This window comes from Podarcis melisellensis, assembly GCF_964234715.1.
Source record: "Podarcis melisellensis genome assembly, chromosome: 5".
Taxonomy (NCBI): domain Eukaryota; kingdom Metazoa; phylum Chordata; class Lepidosauria; order Squamata; family Lacertidae; genus Podarcis; species Podarcis melisellensis.
The window spans coordinates 11,115,356-11,137,069 of NC_138537.1; the positions used below are offsets into that span (position 1 = coordinate 11,115,356).

General features: G+C 45.2%; 2 protein-coding genes across 5 annotated transcripts; one reads left to right on the forward strand and one right to left on the reverse strand.

Annotated features, from left to right (window-relative positions):
* Nucleotides 1-1,777: 1,777 nt before the first annotated feature.
* ZNF639 (zinc finger protein 639) lies at nucleotides 1,778-12,380 on the reverse strand. 4 transcript variants are annotated; one of them, XM_081911233.1, is made up of 4 exons: nucleotides 12,276-12,380; nucleotides 4,589-4,657; nucleotides 3,684-3,791; nucleotides 1,778-3,484 (listed from the first exon to the last, which is right to left on the reverse strand). In XM_081911233.1, the coding sequence occupies exons 2-4, from the start codon at nucleotides 4,644-4,646 to the stop codon at nucleotides 2,334-2,336; spliced, it is 1,317 nt and encodes a 438-aa protein (XP_081767359.1). In that variant the 5' UTR covers nucleotides 4,647-4,657; nucleotides 12,276-12,380; the 3' UTR covers nucleotides 1,778-2,333. The 4 variants fall into 4 exon arrangements, with proteins under 4 accessions (XP_081767359.1, XP_081767361.1, XP_081767360.1 ...); XM_081911235.1 differs by having other exon boundaries at nucleotides 12,248-12,302; XM_081911234.1 differs by lacking the exon at nucleotides 12,276-12,380 and adding an exon at nucleotides 11,930-12,092.
* A 4,832-nt stretch (nucleotides 12,381-17,212) lies between these two features.
* On the forward strand, nucleotides 17,213-21,714 carry LOC309369875 (uncharacterized protein). Its single transcript, XM_081911294.1, has 2 exons — nucleotides 17,213-18,490; nucleotides 21,646-21,714. The coding sequence occupies exon 1, from the start codon at nucleotides 17,295-17,297 to the stop codon at nucleotides 18,453-18,455; it is 1,161 nt and encodes a 386-aa protein (XP_081767420.1). The 5' UTR covers nucleotides 17,213-17,294; the 3' UTR covers nucleotides 18,456-18,490; nucleotides 21,646-21,714.

The following is a 21,714-nucleotide window of genomic DNA, read 5'->3' on the forward strand; positions in this document are numbered from 1 at the left end:
GGCAAACTGTGCCACTTGGAAGCTTGCTAGACTACCAGAGCTGTTGGTACAATAGCGTACTGGATATAATTTTATAGCTTATAGCTTGGGTATATGAAACATTTATAGGTCACATAATAAACCTGAATAATTTAAGTAGAAATTAACAGCAACTCCCATGGTGATACATGCAGTTAGAAACTGAAATATGAAAGCTAGAAGTTAAATGGACCTTAAACCTAGGTTATGGACGCAACAATGGAATGTCATGGAAGAATACAAAGCTGGAAATGAATGAACTGCAGCTAAAATATGTTCGTTTTCCACATGGTATAGTCCTTCTCCTGCCCACGCCCTAATATTCTCAAGAGGGTCTCTTCTCCAGTCTTCAGAGAGTACCTGGAAGTGGGGAGGCAGAAAAAGGTCCTTTCCTTCCACTCTGCAGTTTTAATCCGAAATATTAGGTGCAGTACTGCGCCCAGAGAACAGAAACTGCTTGCGCCAATGAAATTCCGTCACAAAACGTGCCTAGAACAATGGGAGCTTCGAACAGTGGATACATGGTGCTTTCATCAGTCTTATCACGGTAGGTCCAGAATTCAAAGAGCTACATTGCACTTTAATGTTCTCAGAGCGCTTTCTCAAGCAGCAAGAAACACTTTCTCTGCTTCCAGAAAGCAAATCTATTGAGAATTTTTTCCCCCAATCCTCTTAACTACCCCCCATGTGCATATATATCTACTTTTCATATACACAGCACCTTTTTTGAAGCATGCATAATTTCACTTCCCCAAGATCAGTGTGGAAGACCCCTTACATCAGGGTTTCTCAAAGGGTATGGCAGGAGAGGATGGCAAGTGTGGTGGGAAGATTCAGGGACAATCAAATCATTAACACAATTAAATTGTTATTTTGTTGCTATCTACTTTTACACTTGCATTATTTGCTGGTTTCATTTGCTACTCTGATGGCTTTTAAGATGGTTGTTTTAGGTTGCATCCAACATTAGTCAAACTCAGTACACTCGTTGAAGGTCTTCACTAATGTCCATTAATTTTAATGGGTCTACTCAGAGCAGAATTCAGTTTTATAGTCCTTTTTACCATGTTATGTATTTATAGAGGCTTTCGGACAGCCTGTAGTTGTATATTGGGTCATATTTAAATTAGTGCTAAGGAGATCGTTCCATCAGTGCAAATCTTTCTACCTGCCCGACAGAACAACTTCCCCTCCACTGCACTGTACTGGGGCTTACATAATATTTATTTGCAAGTGGCATGGAACGGGTTTTCCACAGAAAAATAAAGCATTGGAAAATCTGCTATCCACATCACTGGTGCGAGACGCACTCAGCCATGTATGTATGACTCTCACTTGGGAGTGATGGTAGCCAAACAATGAGATGAAATATGAAAGTGGCAAATGGAGGACTTGCGTAGAAGCTGTTTTTCCAACTTACTGACATCTACATAGTGTCCAGAAGAAGAGCAAACTTTCAAGTCAGCTCTCAACTTCAGTACTTCTACATTTTCTCCTGATCTCAATGTGAGACCACTTTGGTTCAAACACAGATATTGCCACTTAATGCCTATACTGTTATGAGCAGAACCCCCTCTAGATATTGGTAGATATTCATGCTATCACCTTAAATCTTCCCCTTGCCAGATATTAAGTGACAGTTTTTCAATCATATAAATAATATTCTCAGCTCACAAAGTGGAACTTTTCGTGGCATCCTGTACGAATCTACACATCTCTACCTACCGCTTGATGATAATAGCACGGAACACAAATGACATACACATATCTGAGTATTTATTTTCGTTCCCCCCCCCCCATAGGTACAAAACAACTCTATACTATGTTATCTTCATACACCAACTGCACATGCTATTATGCATTAACAGGTTCACTGACACACACAACTTCCCCCTTCCACCCCAACTCAACAGCTGTTTTCACTGATGTACTTATTTTCTACCTGCATAAATCCTAGTCAGGAAACCCAAAAATGCAGAGAAAAAGTCATTGATTGCACTGATTGAAAATTCACCCAACATTTCTTGAACAATCTGCATAGTGTGTGTAAAGAAAGCTGGTGGGTTGGGTCTGCAGCCAGCTCACCCTACAGGGCTGCAAGTTCAAAGCCCTGGTTTCCATTAGAGCCAGGATTTATTACTGAACACAAGTAGGGCTACATCACAAGTAGGCCTCTGCCTATGGTGATTCTTTCCTAGTGACATAGGAGTAGATTCATTTGAAGTTCATTCAAGGATAGCATATGCGGAAAACACGTTTAAATTCTAATATTCTGAGCTAGATTCTGACACAGGGACACACAACAACAACAACAATCAAGCAATTTCATGAATTTGAAGATGGCTTAAAAGGTCTTTTTCGTTTCCAAATCTCATCAAGCAATCAGTGCACTTGTGAGGCAAGTCAGCCGAATGCCTGAAGTCCAAGTGAATTTTGAGGTCTCCAATCTGCCCTGTCGAATATTCACAATATTGACACAAATAAATCCCTTCCGACATGTGAGTGTTCAAATGTTTGCAATATTCCAGCATGCCTGAAAAGCCCTTCCCGCAGTCATCACAAACATGGGGGAATATTTTGGTGTGCTCAATTGCCACATGCCGGTTGACATTGGTATGAAGCCTGCTGCGGAAGCCACATACTTGGCACACAAAGAAGTTCTTGCATTTGTCAAAGCTGATTTTGTTGACCAGGCTGTACTGGCCTTGCTGCTGCCTGCTGTGGTAGCTGTCGCTCAGCTCAATCAGCCGGCCTGCATGCTCATTCACCACATGGCTGTGCAAGTCCTCGGGGTCACTCGTCTCATGCTCACAAAACTGGCACAGGTACTGTTCATCACAGCTGTGCTCCTGGAAATGGAGGTACAGCTCACTGCTGGAGGAGAACTGGACGTCGCATTGCTCACACCAGTAAAGGTGGTCGCTGAAGTGTGTGTCTGCTATATGCTGGCTCAAGTTCTCAAACATTACTGTTTTGTAGTCACAGTATTTGCAAATGTAGGGATCTTCCTCGTGGATTTTTAAGTGTTCAATAAGCACTTTTTTAGAGGAGAACGTTTCTTTACATACCCGGCAGATGTTGCCCTCAGGACATGCCTTGTGCTTCAGGACAAGATGCTGCTTCAAATCTGAAAAGTACTTGCTGTTAAATGCGCAGCGCTCACATTTGTATAAGCCACTGCTGTTGGCCCGTAAGAGAGGCCATTTTGGCTGAATGGTAACATTCAAGGGAGGGTTTTTCTCAAGCACTTTGCAGCTTTCAACTGGGATTTCTTCCGTTTCCTCCACTTCAAGCTTCTCTGGGGAAATAGTTTGAGTTTCTATGTCATGAACTTCAACAGCCTGGACTTCAGTAGTAGAAATTTCTACAGTCTGAATGTCCAGTGGTTTCTCCTCTTCAGTTAAGCTGTCATTGAAGATAGGAGACTCACATGTGTCTTTAAAAATCCCATTATTGGCAGGTTTATCTGCAAAAAGGGAATAAAAGATATGCAAGATGAAAATCAGATGCGCAGGTATTTTCTTTTGCCATTTTAATGTGCCTGACAAAAATGTATCAAAGTACAATGGATAGAAATATTAGTTTTTAGAACTAATCCAAGTTCTACTGAGTTACGGACAAGGAGATCACAAATCTGAATTAAAAAGCAAGATGCTAAACCTTACCTCGATTATCAGAAACCTTCAAGTCTAGCTGTTTCATAGAACACACACTGTAGCAGTGGTCTGAAAATATGCCGCTATTGTCTATGTATTTTGGGGCGCCTGAGGAATCTAGACAGTTAGAAGGAAAGGCAAGTGTTAGCTTGACACACTTTTTTTGCTGCTTTCTGATGAAATGTACAGAAACTACAACTGATATACTTTGCACTGATGGCCAATGCTGAAAATAGTATTTAGAACTTATATAGCAATGTTTATTTCCAAAGTATGACAGTATCAAGGACATTGTGTTCTTATACTCAATTCCCTGCAGTAAATAAATTAACAAGGTTAACAAAGGAATCCAGAAATACTGTAAATGGATGGTATTTCAGTGGCAGTTATGGCTTTATGACTCCTCAATCCCATCACTTTGCCTTTTCTCAGAATAGCCTAGACAACAAATTATTATTTAGAATATTTCTCTTAGAAGCAACAATGCTAACAAAGCATACAGAAATCCTTTTGCTCCTTATTTAATACTATGGTGACACCAGTGGTGCTACTTCAGACACCAATGAGCATTACTGTGTGTTGTACACAACACTGTAGTTCCTGGACAAACTTCTATTTCAGTCACACTGTAATCAAGAACCATAAAGGTTTGCAGCTTTTATACTGAACGTACAACATTATAACTACATATATTATATGCATAAAGACATGCTTTGCATATTCAATAAACTGGTACATTTTAATTAAACAGGAATAGGGAAAAATATATGTCCTAGTAGTTGATGCTTAGTTTTGAAAAATAAGCTATTCTTTAACCACCCATTTCAAAATGTATCTTGTGACTATTTACCAGCTTTGTTCACAAGATAAGTAATAGCCTTCTGTAAATGAAATAGGTAAACATATTAATCTACCTGAATAGCGTGAGGGGTGTAGAGTCTTCCTTTTCCTCTTCTTTGGATGTTCATTCATTTTGCTTCAGTCTAAATAAATTGAAATAAAAAAGAACAGAAAGAAAAACGATAAACTTGTTGAAGCTCCTTTACAGTGAGTTAGATGGGAAGATATATATGCACAACACAAGTCAATAATTTAACCACCCCTGCTGTGCATCAGTGTGATCAGCAAGATGATATGTGCCAAGTCTTAAGTCTCTAAGTAACAAATCATTCCACAAACTAGAGATTGTGTGTCACTGGAAGACTTGTGACTCCTGTCAGTCTCAACAGGATTTTTCAGGGTAAAAGGCCCATCTATTTAGATTAGCTTGTGCTGGTTGTAGGTGTTAGATTGCTGCAATTAATTTTTAAATGCAATTTATCTGCACTGTTGGGTATTCCTTGTTGCATGCCTTTATTATATGTAGGTGCCCAAATTGGGCATTAGTATAGTTTAGCTTAGCAATGAAAATAAAGGGTTTTATCCACTAGTTGCACAAGCAAGGTAACTTGAATAACCATCTTTCTTTTTTCTTCCTTCCTTGAAAAAACACTCTCCATAGGGTTGGGCCCCACTCCTGAACCACGTGGGCTGTGTTGCACACAACTGTAGTGTGAGGGGGGAAATTGCCTGAAACCAGACTGAGAGATCTTGGGTCAGCAGCACATGTGCTATTTGAAAACACTGGTGAGGATACTATCTATGGATCAAAGTCAGAAGAACAGGGGAACATAGATATGAATCCACTGTGTCTGCTTTGCTGTTGAAGGATTTCCTTTCTCAGGAACCAACACATTTTGCCTAGCTTTGTAGCTAGTCAAAATGTATGTTTGTCATTGATGATGCCCTCCCCTGAAGGAAAAGAAATGAAACTTTCATTGCAACGTCAATCAATTTAAATCTCCCCTTTGGAATCGAAAGTGATATGACTGGACAGAAAAAGATGAGGCAGTTCTCTCACCATTTCAGCCTTTGATAAACTGCTGAATGACATTTTACAACCAAGGGTCTATTCTTGTGTTATTTTCAAATTGGACTTAATTAGATATTAGATATGTTCCTCCCTGAGTTTACATAATAAAATGTGGGGAAAAGAACTGGGTCTTCCAAATTACTAGACGAACTCTTCATTAGAAGCTGAAGAACTGTCAACTACAAAACTTCTTACAACAGAGGAAACATCTGAAGGAAGAAATAAATCAAGCATGAAAAGAAACCTAATCAGATTAGAGTAACTATGCAAAGCACAAACTATTCTTATGATCTGTTTGTAAATTACCTTGAGACGCATGTGGGAGGAGACGAATGAATTAATTAACAACAATTTGAGGACTAGGATCTCCTTGCTTTGAAATATTAATCAGTCACATAGGCAGAGATTTAAAGAAGAGGTGCTCCCTTGTATAATGCACACCAGGAGTGGGTAACCTCTGGCCTTTCAGATACAGTTATACCTTGTGTTGCATCTGCTTCATGTTGCGTCTTTTCACGTTACGTCCCGCGGCAACCCAGAAGTACTGGAACGGACAGTTATTGGTGGTCCACCACTAAACTGTCCACCACTAAATTAGATTTTAATTTGACGATAAGTGAGATTAAGAAGATTACATATTCTCTTTTGTTAGAGAACTGTTAGATTGTTCTAAAATGAAGGGATATAAGATTCTAAACAAGATGATAATTTGTTTGGAAAAAATTTATTTACGATGTAAGTGGGTGCGGGAGACGTGAGGGAGTCCAAATAAGTGATGAAAGTATGTTATGTAAATGAAGTTGGTTGTTATTTATGCATTTGTATTTTAAAAAAAACCTTAATAAATTTTCTTTAAAAAAAACAACAGAAGTACTGGAACGGGTTACTTCTGGGTTTTGCTGCTCACGCTGCGCAGAAGCACTAAATTGTGGCATAAGCGCCAAATAACGCCGCGCACCTGTGCAGACACAGCACTTCAAGTTGCAGGCATGCCACGTTACAGATAGGTCTCTAGAACGGATCCCGTCCGGAACACTCAAAATCAGCCCCAACCAGCACAGTTGATTGTCCAGGATTATGGAGTTGTAACAAAGATATGTAACAAAGGCACATGGAGAGCCTCCCTGGGGAAAGCATTCCACACGTGGGGGGCCACCACAGAAAAGGGCTGTTCTCCTGGTGCCATCCTCTGTGGAGGAAGCACATGAAGAAGGGCCTCAGATTGTGATTGCAGGGTCTGGGGCAGAGGAGAAGTGGTCCTTGAATTATTATGGCCTAGAGCTGTTTAACGCTATAGAAATTATAAGTCAAAGTCAGCACTTTGAATTGGGCCTGAAAAATAACCAGAAGCCACTGATTATTAACCAGCAGCCACTTCTGCACCAGATGACGTTTCTGAACTCTCTTCAGAGGCACCTCATGTATAACATGTTGCAGTAATCTAGCCTAGAGGTTACCAGAGCATAAATGACAGAAGTCAGGCTATCCCAGACCAGATAGGGGCACAGCTGGGCCACAGAGGCTACCTGAGCCTCAAGCGACAGCAACGGATCCAGAAGCACCCCTAAGCTGTGGACTTGCTCCTTCAGAGGAAGCGAACCACATCAATAGCAAGCCATTTCCCATCCATCTGATCCAGAGAACACACTAACAGTGCCTCAGTCTTATCTGGATTGAGCTCCCATTTATTGGCTCTCATCCAGTCCACTACGGAGGCAAGACATCAGTTCAGTACATTCACTGCCACACCTGCAGATATAAAGGAGAATCAGAGCTGTGTCTCAGCAGCATATTGCTGACAATATGCTCCAAAACTCTAGAAGATCTCACTTAGTGATTTCATGCAGATGTTAAAAAGCATGGGGAATAAAATCAAACCCTGAGAAACCCCACAATGAAGGCATCATGGGGCAGAAGAGCACTCCTGCAGCATCACCCTCTGGGAACGACCATCCAAGTAGGACAGGAACCATTGCAAAGTAGTGCCACCCACCCCTAACCTGGACAACTGCTCCAGAAGGATACCATGGTCAATGGTATCAAAAGCCACTGAGAAGCAGGGGATATTTAACAAGGACACACTTCCCCTGTCTGTCCTGACATAGGTCAGTTTTAAATCAGTTTCTTAGAAACTGAGTTTCTCTGAAGCTGATCGTCCTTAGAGCAGACAAAAATGCATTTCACATTCCCAGTTCACAAATGAGAAATATTACCAGGGCACTTTGTGAGTGGGTGTAAGTTCACTGGAGAACAACTTCAACAGCAGCTGAGCACAACACAGTTCACAAAAAGAGCCAAGAGTCAAATTAGGATATTCTCAAAGATGGAAATATTTTCAACAGGGAATTTCTGTTCAATCACAGAGATTATCTCTTATGTGACATGCAAGCTGGTATTGTATAGTAACTAGGAGATCAAGTGATTCACAAAGTGCCTGTTTTAAATATCACCCCTGCCAATATGTCACTAGGTGGTCTGAGGGAAGTCAGTAGTAGTAGGATTTTCCAATTACTAATCCTGCTCTTGACTTTACCATGCCTGAAGTCCTAAATAACCAAGTGTGCACTATTCAACATTTTAAAAAATTGAAAACAGAAAGCATATCTTGATGTGTCTAACTGCAGTAACTCTTAAGCCAATGTAGTCAATAATATGTATTTTATGAAATGTGGCATTGCTCCACCCAAAGTATTGTTCCCTGAACTTCTGCTATAATCATATTCACATTAGTCATTAGCATAAGGCATTAATCAAGGGGAGAACTAGAACTAGACAAAATTAATTTGGGGATTAAGTTTGAAAACTCGTGTTGCTGTAGAGATATGCAATATTTACACCTGCACTGGCTCCTCACCAATTGACAATGCGGACACAGTGCAGCACTGGATCAGCAAAAGGGGTGGGTGGGTGGTAGCATGTACATCTGGATTGCAATGCTCACTAGGGGCTGTCCCTGGAGAAAAACAACCTACATATTCCTGGATCTTTCCCAATATTCTCAATGTACTCTGAAACTGCTTATAAACACAGGCTTCCTGATCAAGTACTAGTTGACCCATATGGCCTCATGCACCATTCCAGCTCAAATGTCTGACCTTTGGCTGACTGGAATAATTTCCGTGAGACAATAGAGTTGCGAGAGTGTTGCCTCTGGCGAACCCATAAATAACCAGTCAGCTGGAGATTATTCACTTGAAAGCAAGGGATGCATTCTGGAGCACAGCATCTCTGTAAGAGCTCTCTGTCCTGTTGCCTAGAGAGACATGAAGGAGAGTGTTCTTCAAAAGGGTCCTAGATCACCAAGTTCAGGGATCAGGGCCTACTGCAAGAGTTAGGCCAAGACTCCTTTGTCCCACAATCTGAATTTCAGAAAATTCAGTTTTATCTTTAAAAGCACAAGTTTTCATCACAGAGCAACAGTCGTTGTTGAGAAGATAAACTTGAAACTATGTAAGCAGTATGTGAAAATGGGCAGATCTTTGTACTCTGGCTGGCTTTCCATTCCTTCCAGCTTGTACCTCTCCTACGACTACAATAGCACTCAATTAAAATACCGATTTAAGAATAATGTGTGCCAACCAAATAGGTCTATGCAAGAGATTTTTCATCTACTTAATGGCTGACTGAACTTGGATTTCATGCCCCACTCCATGAACAGTAGGTTGTAAGGGCATGTTGATCAATGAAATACATACTCATAAATGCCACTACCGAATTATTTAAATTAGAGCAAGCCACCTTTTTTAATATCTTGTGAACTTTTTTTTTAGAAATCTGTTGAAGATTTAATGGCAAGACGCACACATATCAGACAAGTAGTGAATCAGTCAAGTGAAAAATTATTTTGCTTTTCCTTATCTTTCTTTTGCATTTGTTGTTAAGAATATTATGTTTAAATCCAAAAAGGAGTTTAATTCATATAATTGTAGCGTTGGCAGGGACCCCAAGGATCATCTAGTCCAAACTATGGTTTAGCTCAGTGCAGCAGTGAAACAACTGGGGAGGAGTGGCTCTTCTCTCTGGGAGCTCATGCATTCATATTAAGCCATGGTTTGACTTAGTCTGATGTGTGAACCAGACCTAAAAATGACAGAGCACCAGTATTTAAAAAGAATGGGAATGAGATTGATTGTATGAGAAATATAAACAATTAAGAAAACAGAAAATAAGAACAGCACTTGCACCTGAGGATTGCAATTTTAGTTTCTTTCCCAAAACAGATATATTTCCATATGCTATACAGTGGGACGTCGGGTTAAGAACTTAATTCGTTATGTAGCTCTTTTATTAACCTGAAACTGTTCTTAACCTGAGGTACCACTTTAGCTAATGGGGCCTCCTACCACCGCTGTGCGATTTCTGTTCTCATCCTGAAGCAAAGTTCTTAACTCAAGGTACTATTTCTGGCTTAGCGGAGTCTGTAACCTGAAGCGTCTGTAACCTGAGGTACCACTGTATTTCAATGGAACTTGTAAATGTGACTGACAGTTTTCCCTCCCATTTGCCAAAAGCTCCCTCTCAGTGGAGGGGAGCAGTTTTGGAGGATATGTGACTATTGCCCTCCCTATCAATCAGAGTTAGAAACTGAGATACGAATACTAGGCGCTAAATGGCACCTTGAACCTAGGTTATGGGAGCAACAACAGAATGTCTAGGCACACTTTTTAATAACAAGAATACAAAGCTGAAAATGAACTTCAGCTAAAATATTTTGTCTGATTTCACATGGTCTAGACCTTCCCCTGCCCACCCCCCTAATATTCTTCTTCTCCAGTCTTCAGAGAGTAGCTGGAAGTGGGGAGGCAGAAAAAGGTCATCCTTTCCTTCCACTCTGCAGTTTTATTCTGAAATCCTAGGCACAGTACTGTGCCCAGAGTTCAGAAACTGCTCGTGCTAATGAAATTGCATCGCAAAATGTGCTAAAACAATGGGAGTTTCGAACACTGCTATTGATACCTGCACATCTGGACAACACATTAAGCAGAATGAGGTTGTTAGAATCCCAGGAAATGGAATGGAGCATTCCATCTCAAATACCAAGGGGGGACTACTATTTTTTTAAAATGTTTCTCAAAATAAAAGTCTCCTGTCAAGGAAAATTTAAATCAAGGATAAGTGTTTTAGCACAGTGAACTAAATATCTACTTACAGGTAGCATTTTTTAAAAGATATAACTTTTTTTAAAAAAGTGTCCATCAATCATGACTTGATATCTGAAAAGATACAGTTTTCTCCATGTCAGTACCACCTAATATGCTTTGAAGATATATATGCTGCACAAGAATCCTCTTGCAAGTGTTACAAGGAAGCAAAAGATTCTAGAATGAGTGCCCTTTCATTATTCCAAATAAACCTATCCCAAATCCCAGAAAACAGGTCTTCTCACAAGGGATATTTCTACCAGGAATGGGTAGAGCCCAACTGAATGCTATAGAAACCCAGCCTCATTGAATCACCACCCCTAAAAGCAGCAAAACCCGTCCCCGCTGCTTTCAAACCACGTTGTCCCTCCAGGCGCCCCATCCTATGTTTGTGTTTTTTACATGGTCACGAGCTGAGCCCGCCTCCTCGCAACCCGCCGAATCGGACGCAGAAGCTCCACTGGGGCGGCTCTCTAAGTCGCTCCTGAGTGCATAAAGCGTGCAGGCATGAATTAGGATGCCTTGCGCGCTGCTGCCATTTACCGTTCATCAATTAACTGGGTTCCTATGTGGTTTCAAGGGACGCGGATGGTGCTGTGGGTTAAACCACAGAGCCTAGGACTTGCCAATCAGAAGGTCGGCGGTTTGAATCCCTGTAAGCTCCCGTTGCTCGGTCCCTGCTCCTACCAACCCAGTTCAAAAGCATGTCAAAGTGCAAGTAGATAAATAGGTACCATTCCGGTGGGAAGGTAAACGGCGTTTCCGTGCGCTGTTCTGGTTCGTCAGAAGCGGCTTAGTCATGCTGGCCACAAGACCCAGAAGCTGTACGCCGGCTCCCTCGGCCAATAAAGTGAGATGAGCGCCGTGCCCCCAGAGTCGGCCATGACTGGACCTAGTGGTCAGGGGTCCCTTTACCCTTTACAGTGGTACCTCAGGTTAAGTACTTAATTTGTTCCGGAGGTCCGTTCTTAACCTGAAACCGTTCTTAACCTGAAGCACCACTTTAGCTAAAGGGGCCTCCTGCTGCTGCTGTGCCGCCGGAGCCCAATTTCTGTTCTTATCCTGAAGCAAAGTTCTTAACCTGAAGCACTATTTCTGGGTTAGCAGAGTGTGTAACCTGAAGCGTATGTAACCCGAGGTACCAATGTATGCCGGTTTTACATAAAGACACAGGTTGCCCCCCCCAATAACTGGCTACCCACCTCAGAAGGTGAGAGGCGCGTTCGTAACGGGATGGATCCTCTGACAAGAGATAATAAACGGGTCTGAACGTAATCAAGCCTGGGTCCATCCTACAGATGAAGATGATGATGAGGGTGTGTGTGGAGCTAGCGAGCCTCCTACAACCCCACAAAGCTGAAGAGAATTGAGGCGCCCGAGTTGCCTCAGAGTTTGCGGCGGGTGGGGGGGGGGGCGCCACGGATAATAATAAATAGCGGTATTTCCTTCTTCCCTTCCAGTGGCAGGAAGACGTTTGGAAGAAAAAGGAGGCCGAACCTTCCTTCCCTCCCCACACCTACCTCACGCCTTCCCCGCCACAGGACTCACCTTGAGCAGCAGGCCGCAAGCGGCGCCTCACGCACGCGACGCCGCCGCCGCCGCCGCCGCAACGGAAGATGGGGAGGGGAGGGAGGGGCGGAGGAGAGGCGCTCGCGCGCCGTGTTGCCCCGCCCCCGACGCAGCTGGGCGCATGCGGACGTCTACGCCGCGCCTCCCCGATCCCTGAGGGCCTCGCGGTAAGGCCGGCCGTTCCAACACGCCCAGGCAGGGAGGTGTGTCCTAGGATGCCGGTGGTTAGTGGGGCTCCGCCTCTGTGTCCACGGCAACTCTTTGCAGGTGGAAATAGGCGCGCTAGCATCAAGAGGCGGGAGGGTTTTTGTTTCACTGTTCTTTTACAATCAGATTTTTTTTAAAAAAAACAAAATTCCTCACCCCAGCTGCGGTCCGAAGTGGTACAGTCCATTCTAGGCACCTGCCGGGACTCTCGCCGCCTCATTCTGATAAATGTGGGAAAGGCAGGGTGACGTCCTTTGCCCTCCTCTTCACACCTTTAGGCGAACTCGCCTATACGCTTTTATTTTCAGCCGCGGGGTTAACTGTGATCCTTAACCGCAGTCCTTTTAAGCCTTTTAGCTGTTTTGTTCCTGTTTTGCCCACGTGCTGAAAATGAAAAGGTATGAGCGAGTTCTGTAGTTATATTGAAATACTTTATTGTCACTTGTACAACTTGTATACAGTGAGATTACACGAGCACCCCCAGCTCTCTATATAAACTATATATAAACTACCGGCATATAGTTTTAATTCTATCAATGTTTACTTATTTAAATGATTGCTTATTCTAAGGTTTTTTAAAAATCTGATGAGAAGTGCAAATATGTTCCAATATTGCTGTTTTATCCAATCAGTGTATTTATATATTAAAAAAATAAGTGACTTACAACATGCCTGAGGGCCTGTATATTTGCATTTTCCTGTACTGTGTTGCACCAATGCGTTTTGAACATATTCCACTTTTCCATAAATCAGCTACTGTACTACATTACCGCCCTTCTCATACTCTGATGAGGTTTGTGAAATTTTATCATACAGGCAACGGCTGTCTTACGCTTGTCCAATATATGTTCGACTGCACATGCGCACATCACAGCAACTTGGAAAAAGGGGCAGGTTGCAGCAGACTTATGCGTGCTCTGCAAACCCGTGGGGTGGTGGTGGTCAGGAATGTAAACCCCACGCAAAACGGTTGTTGCCTATATTTAAAATTCCAGCAGTGGGAGAGCCGAAAAGCAGAGCTCACTCCATCAGCTGTGCGGTGACAGACGTCCCTCAAGCCTTCTCTCCCCTCAACTGTTACCTGGGGGCAGCCGTTCCATCGGACTTAATGAGAGAGATAAGAAGCCGGCCTCATTTCACCAGCTTTGTTGGAGATCCAGCTCCATCATGCTCTTCCTGTCTTAGAAGAGTTTGGATTTGATATCCCGCTTTATCACTACCCGAAGGAGTCTCAAAGCGGCTAACATTCTCCTTTTCCCTTCCTCCCCCACAACAAACACTCTGTGAGGTGAGTGAGGCTGAGAGGCTTCACAGAAGTGTGACTGGCCCAAGGTCACCCAGCAGCTGCATGTGGAGGAGCGGGGAATTGAACCCGGTTCACCAGATTACAAGTCCACCGCTCTTAACCACTACACCAAGCTGGCTCTGGAACTGTGTCAGCTGGTCAATATAGGAACAACAGTCTAGAAATTGGTGCCCAAGTTTAGATTTTCCTCTTTCCACTTTGGCCATGTTGGACTGTAAGTCACTCTGGGAGCCTTTTTTGGCAAATGCAACAAACAAACAAACAAACTTTGCTATTTCTCAGGTTTTGATCACCCAGTATTACATTGTTGGGGACCTTATATTTCTCCCCAATTATGACAGGTTATAATATGGGCAGCTGTCAATACATTAATAGCCATTTCTCTATCCTCTATTAGGACTTCATATTTTACAGAGGCGGTTTTAGGGTAGCGCAACCAGTTTGGCTGCACTGGGTGCCGCACTGCAAAGGATACCACAACAGTGCTGTAGAATGGAGTGCAAGAAGCTGGCAATGCCAAATTTTAGTGTCCCCCAGAGCTGAAATTTGAAAGCCCCAAGTCCCCCACTGTCTTTTACACCAGTGTTTCCCAACCGGTGTTCCGCGGCACACTAGTGTGCCGCGAGAGGTTGCCTAGTGTGCCGTGGGAGGGAGGCGGGCGAGTCGGGCGGCGAGAGGCGGGGCGGCGGCGGTGGTGGTGTTATTCGGGCTGAAACTCTGCCAGAGGAGGCTGGGCCCGCTTCCCTTCGCTCCCGCCCGCCCTCCGCGTCGTCGCTGTGAGGCTTCGGGCTGGGCGACAGGAGGAGGAGAAGCAGCAGCAGGCCGCGCGGGGGCGGTTGCTATGGCAACGCCCCTCCTGCCTCCGTCAAGATGGCCGCCAGGACCGCTCGCCGCTCGCGCGCGCTGGAGAGGTGGGCCCGTCTGGTGCGCTCCTTGTCGCGCGGCAGTGACGTGCTCCGGCGGGCCAGCGGAGGCTTCCCTCAGCAGCAGCAGCAGCTGCCGCCTCCGCCGCGCGGAGCGGAGTTTGTGGCTGCCGCTCACGTGAAGATGGCGGGCGTCGCCGATGCCGCCTCCGCCGGGAGCGGGGAAGGCGGGCGGTGGGGGGGTGGCGGCGGCGGCCCCCCGGAGCTCTCCCTGCTCCTGCCGGGCTCCGGGCAGCAGCGGCGGAGCAGCTTCACGGGGGGCGAGTGCCGCTCCCCTCAGCCGTCCCCGGCTCGCTCCGCGCCGCCCGCCTCCAGCCCGCCGTCGCCCGGCCCCGGGAAGCAGCAGCAGCAGTGCACCGCCGAGACGCTCGGCTTCTACGAGAGCGACCACCGCAGGCAGCAGAAGCGCGGCGGGGCCTCAGGTGAGCCGGGGGGGCCCTGCGGGGGCTGGAAAGACAGGCAGGCGCGCCCGCGAGCATGTACAGAGTGCATCGCGGCGGGCTCAGAAAGAAAAGCGGAGTGCCTCTGGGCACGTGCAGAGTGTTTCTTCTTCTCACGCGAACTCGAGCCCATGCCGCTTCTCGGTTGTTTGGGGGCGGCAGGAGTCAAATTTAGATTTTCCCAAGAGGTGGGAGCAAAAAGGGGCTGCTGTGGTTACGGCGCCAGTTTCTCTCCGGGAATGTCTTGGCGGCACCAAGGAAAATAAATGCACCTTGCACTTAGTCGGGGGTTTTTCGTGGTTGTTCATAGGTGGCGAGGTGGGTCTTGCGCAGGGTGCAAGGGCAAGACCTCGCAGGCGGCCTTCCCACCAGATGTCAAAGAGAAAAATAACTACCAAACTTTCAGAAGACATCTGAAGGCAGCCCTGCTTAGGGAAGCTTTTCATGTTTAATAGGTTATTGTATTTTAGTGTTTTGTTGCAAGCCGCCCAGAGTGGCAGGGGAAACCGAGCCAGATGGGTGGGGTACAAATAATAAATTATTATTATTTAGTTTTTTTCCTCCCTAGAAATGAAGGGCTGAGTGCATTCAGGAGCATGGAGAGATTTGGGTGGCGAGTGACTTTTGGCAGACAGCATTTGGAGCAGGGGGGCAGGAGGAAGTGAGTGAGCAAGCAGAAATCAAAGCTGAAAGTTGTCTTCTCTCAGCCAAGTGTTGCTGCTCTTTTAAATCAAAAGGTGGCAAGGAGGTTGTAGAAGTAGAAATAGCATTCCTGCTGCGTGCGTGTTTTGTGCACCAACAAGTGAATCCGGCAGTTCTACTCTGGAAGACAGTACAAGAGTTCCTCTGAAGTCAAGTACTTAAGAGGGTTTCTCTCTCTCTCTCTCTCATGACAGCCTTGCCAACTGCTCTCTGATTGGCTCTGCTGTTCTTGCCTTTTCCAAGTTTGAGATTCGGTGCTGTCAAAAGTTTGGAGGAATTTAGTTTTACAAGCACCTAAGCCTTTTTTACAAGCTAGTTTTACAAGCACCTAACCAAAATCGTGGTTTCAAGCTGAGATTTGCTGATCTACCTTTGGACAGTTTTTGGTTGGAAACTGCCAAGGAGTTCCCCCTTCTGGCAAACAAAGCTATTTTGACATTGCTCCCATTTTCCAGTACCGTATTTTTTGCTCTATAAGACTCACTTTTTCCCTCCTAAAAAGTAAGGGGAAATGTGTGTGCGTCTTATGGAGCGAATGCAGGCTGCGCAGCTATCCCAGAAGCCAGAACAGCAAAAGGGATTGCTGCTTTCACTGTGCAGCTATCCCTCTTGCTGTTCTGGCTTCTGAGATTCAGAATATTTTTTTTCTTGTTTTCCTCCTCCAAAAACTAGGTGCGTCTTGTGGTCTGATGCGTCTTATAGAGCGAAAAATACGGTACATATCTCTGTGAGTTGAGCTTTTCAAGCATGATTGCTATAAAAACTAAATACAGAGAGAGACTGAGAGCTGTTGACGAAGAGCTACGTGTGTGTCTTTCTTCGATTCCAGCCAGAATATCAGCTTTGTGTTCAGCCAAACAGGCCCAGGTTGCGCACTGAATAAAGTATTTTATAATTTTTCATATTTCTGTTTACTTACTATTTCATAATAATGTAATTATAAAATACTTTCTTTGTGTTTATTTGATTCCTATTAAAGAGAGTTACTTTATATATAGTCAATATAGGCACAGAGTTAATTTTTTAAACATTTTCTAATGGTGGTGTGCCTCAAGATTTTTTTCATGAAAAAAGTGTGCCTTGGCCCAAAAAAGGTTGGGAAACACTGTTTTACACAACCAACTAGAATAACCAATGGGAGTAAACACCCTGTGATTATTTTGATTTCTCCAATTATACTGGGTCATAATTTCTTTCTTTTCAGACAGGTCCAGAAAATGCGCTGTCTGAAAACATATTTTTGAAACTATCATGCAGTTGTCTTCAAGAGATAGTAATGCGGGTGACACATGTTAATGTGTGTTGAATGAGTCAGGTCAATGTGTATTATGACACAAGGCTGCCTGAGGACTAGGCAACAAGAAAGCAGAGTTGGGAGGATCTGGGGAAATGAACAGGGGGAGGAAGGAAGCTAAGGGGAATGGAGCAGGAGGAAGGAATACAAGAGGAGGTAACAGAGCAAGAGTGGGATGCTGAGGAGAACATCAGGCAGCTGGATGGAACACTTCAGGAGCAATTCACAGAGCTGGAGGAAAGTGAACAGGAGAATATTCTAGAACAGGAAGGAGGACCACAGGAAGAGAGCACTGAGCTGGATGGAGCTATGCCGCAAGAAATCCCAGAAGAGATTGGCAGGGATCATGAGTGTGTCACAGGTATGGCTGGAGGAGCCAGGCCAAAGATCAAGGAGCAGGTTCAAGGTGGGCAGGAAGATTATATAGAGCAGCCGACAGAAGCCCCCAAAAGGAATACTGAGCAAATTAGAGCAAGCCAAGATGTCTTCAGAGGGTGGACCACAGGAACCCATAGGAAGATCTTGAGGCAGGCTGGGAGATCCTGGGAAGAGATCACAGACCAAGCGGGAAGAGGGCAAGGGAAGATGGCAGAACAGGACAACCAAGGTCAAGAAGCAGGTCTAAAACTAGTCAGGGACCTCTTGGCTGTTGTTGCCAGATCTGACCTTCCCCACGAGGAAAAGCTGGAGCTGGAATTTGTGACTCTCCAGTTTATGATGGGAGGCAACGTGCACTTGCTTGGGGAGCTACAAAGCCAGGCAGTGGTGGAGACCTTCCGCCAGGAGGTGTTTGCAAAGTTCCCAATCCCAGCTTTCCATGTGACGAGCTCGGTGATCTGTTGCGACCAAGCAGCCAGCCAAAGGCCCGAGAGACCCCAGGTCCTGACTGAAAATGGCTGCTCCAGGCAACAAGAAAGGATCTACTCCCAGCTCATCTTCTTCCTGTGCAGAGCTCCTTTCTTAAAGTCGTGGGACCAACTGGATCGACTGGCCGAAATGCTGCACAAGCTGAAGAACTGCATCTACTATAACCCGGTGGCTCTGGTTGGGGTCATTGTGCAGGTGGATCCCGACCCGGGTTTGGATGCAGAACAAGAGGCCCGGGCACGGCGCTGGCTGAGGTGCTTGTTAGATGGGTTCTTCTGCTGCGACTTACTGTTAGATCAGGATGGGACAGAGCCAGAAGTTCAAGTTCAGGTGGCTGTCTATCAGTCAGGCCAGCCCGAGAGGGCTTTAGAGGTGAAGAGAGCAGCATGCCAGGCAATACGAGCAGCTCTAAAGTTCTGAATTGGCACCACAGATGAACACTCTGCTCACATCAGGTAAGGTTAAAGGAACAGAGCAACACTGACTACTAAAATGAGTTGGAATCTAGATGCAAGAGGACAGCAGAAGCAGATTCCCCACCCCACCCCCCTCACTGGTCCAGGGCCTAGGAGATGAAGCAATTATGTAAATAGTTGCAGAGCATGTTGGAATTAATTCACCAATGAGTGCAAGGCAATTGGATGGTTGCCTGACCATTACCTAGATTTCACATCCCTGAATGTTGATTGAAGTGTATGGCAGGTGGTGTATGGAGCATTAGGAGAGGGGCAGCACATCTGGTGGTGGACACATCATGCTCCTTCCGAGGTAGTTTGTCCACCTTTGGCCCCCACCCTCCACTCAGCTCTCACCTGTGTTTTCTAGAAGCTGCCAGCATGCAACAGCAGCCACACCCCAGGAATGGCTTTAACTGGTCCGCTAAACCAAGTGAGGGTAGCTAATGGGTCTCAACCCCTAAGTGAGTTAGGGACTTCGCCTGCATGTGAAGACAGATTGGGCAGATGAGAGCAATAGTTGGTCCAACGGTCAAGTAGGCGGTTTCTGCTCATGCTGTAGAGGGAAATGAGGGGCAGATGAGACTAGTCAACCTGGGAAGGGTGCCCATCTAGGAGAATCAAAACTCTTGATCTTAAACCTCCGCTGCCGTGCGGGATATCTTCAGAAGAAAAGGCTAAGGAGTAAACCCTACACAAATCCTGAGCGGAGTTCCTAAGTTAGATGGCGTCTTGTACACCTCCGGCAACTAAGCTGGTGCCAAACATATTGCTCTGCTTTCCTTTGGACCTCATCAGTGAGGCCAAGATGGGAGTGTTGTCATCTGGGCAGCCCAGGAGCTTCAAACAGGCAGCCCAGGGCTTGTGCCCAGGGAAGTCACTTCAGTGCTGCTAACACAGTGGTTTGACTTCACCCCCAGAGGCACACTCCATTGTCTCTCAAGACAGACAGGTGCCAACAATGGCAGAAGGTGTGTGTTGAAGTCAGATCAGTGTCCAGCTTTGGCAGCTAGACTTGAAGCTGCAAGGCCACTAAGAGCATCTCAGAGTTGTTAAAGCTGTTCCTTGTAATAGGCAAATATTCTGCACACATTCTTATACTGCACTTGTATCTACATACCCAGATTTGTAATACCTAGATCATTGATGCTAGAACAATGCAAGGCCAAAGGGCTTTTTGAAACAACATGCCTCATATCGCATCACAGCCATGGCAGGAGAATCTTGCTTCTGCAGAGTGCCCCTTTCTATGCTGCAGTCTCATTTCACTTTAATCCAAGGCAGTGTGTTGTGATCACTGTTTCCTGGTTTTACAAATGGGCTAATATAAGCCACAAAGGTTGGCCACTTACGCATCTTCCAAGAGAGAAAATCTCACCCTACAAAAAAGAAAGAGGACATAAATCTCCATAGGCTAATTTATATTCATAGACACAAATTTAGACACATTTATTAAAAATTCAAATAGAAATACAATGCATCTCTCTATAGTGACAAAGATGGTGATCAGGTGAGCTGTGGGTCTGCTCAATCTGTTGTTCAGGTGGCTGCTGTTACATGCTGACAGCTTCTAGAAGCCACAGGTGATAGGAGAGTGCAGGCTGCAGTAAACTACCCCAGAAGTAGCATAATGTGTCTTCCACCAGACTTACTACCCCTCCCTTAACCCCCTATATGTAACCATGCACATATATTGATATTATTAAAATCTTAACCATCAAGATTGCAGGGCAGTGGTTTGAGAGTTCTTGGCCAAAAAGCAGCATAGCCATTTATTTCTCTCTTCACTTATGCTATCCCCCCTTTCAGATCATTCATATTCTTCTGCAATTCCCTTTTAACTCTTCCATGGCCACACCTCTAAATCTATTCTGTTGTTCTGGCTAGCTTCCTCTGCCGCTTTCAAGTCTCACCACAAGACCATCCTTCAAAAAAAAGAAAGAAAAAGACCTGTAATTAAATCACTCTGGTCCATCTTTTATCTTCTATTGCCTTTTTCATGTCCCTCAAAGTCAGGGATTGACAACACAGCACCCACAGACATCAGGGTGCCCACCAGAACCTCCTACTGTGCCTGCAAAAGGTCACAGTCAATATCACTTAAAACCCACAATGCAGGAGATAGCTTGCTCTTCTGACTCAGTTCCTGTGTGCACTGGCTCAGCCGCTTCTACACACCCCACAACAGCCATTTTGTGACTGGCACCCATGGACCTTTCTCAATATTCCAGATATACCCACTGGCCCCCAACGGTTGGAACCCCCAGTTACTATAGTTGTTAAATGGCCCTGCCCTCTTTTTCAAACCCCTTATCCACATGTCATGCTTGCAGGGCTCTTGATAGAGTACCTAACAAACAGAAGACACTAAATAGATGTCGAGCCTGATTGTCATGGTGGCTAGTCCTACTGGGACTTGGGTGGAGCCAGAGGCAACTAATTCTAGTTTTGCCCCACATCTTCCTCCCTGCTAAAGTCTACAATGGTAGGACTGAGGTTAAGGAGAAGGAAGCTGACAGTCAGTGGTACCTCCTGGACTGGATGTAAGGAAGGCAGGCTTAGGTCGGACTGTGGTTGGTGGGGCAGTTGCCCACATGCCCCAATGGACCAGTCTCCACAGCTGCTAAATGTCAATTAGCACTGGCGTAGGTGGAAATTGGAGCCAAAAATGCAGCAACTCTATGCATTACTATGTGACATGTAGAAATGTTTCACAATAAGCTTGTTGCTTTTAGATTAATTAGCAGTCACCTACTTTAAATATTAGGGACGCGGGTGGCGTTGTGGGTAAAACCTCAGCGCCTAGGACTTGCCGATCGCATGGTTCGAATCCCCGCGGCGGGGGTGCGCGCCCGTTGTTCGGTCCCAGCGCCTGCCATCCTAGCAGTTCGAAAGGACCCCCGGGTGCAAGTAGATAAATAGGGACCGCTTACCAGCAGGAAGGTAAACGGCGTTCCGTGTGCTGCGCTGGCTCGCCAGATGCAGCTGGTCACGCTGGCCACGTGACCCGGAAGTGTCTGCGGACAGCGCTGGCTCCCGGCCTATAGAGTGAGATGAGCGCACAACCTTAGAGTCTGGCAAGACTGGCCCGTACGGGCAGGGGCACCTTTACCTTTTTACTTTAAATATTCATATTATGTTGTTTTTATTTACAGCTCTTCAGTAATACTCAAGATCTCATTCATCACTGGAACATCGTTTAAAATTCAGATTATTCCCTCCAA

Coding starts and splice junctions, on each gene's coding strand:
- LOC309369875 (XM_081911294.1), top strand. CDS start 17,295: ATGGAGCAGGAGGAAGGAATACAAGAGGAGGTAACAGAGCAAGAGTGG.
- ZNF639 (XM_081911233.1), bottom strand. CDS start 4,646: ATGAATGAACATCCAAAGAAGAGGAAAAGGAAGACTCTACACCCCTCA. Junction 3,792..4,588: donor ACACCCCTCACGCTATTCAG/GTAGATTAATAT, acceptor CTAACTGTCTAG/ATTCCTCAGGCGCCCCAAAA. Junction 3,485..3,683: donor GAAGGTTTCTGATAATCGAG/GTAAGGTTTAGC, acceptor CCCTTTTTGCAG/ATAAACCTGCCAATAATGGG.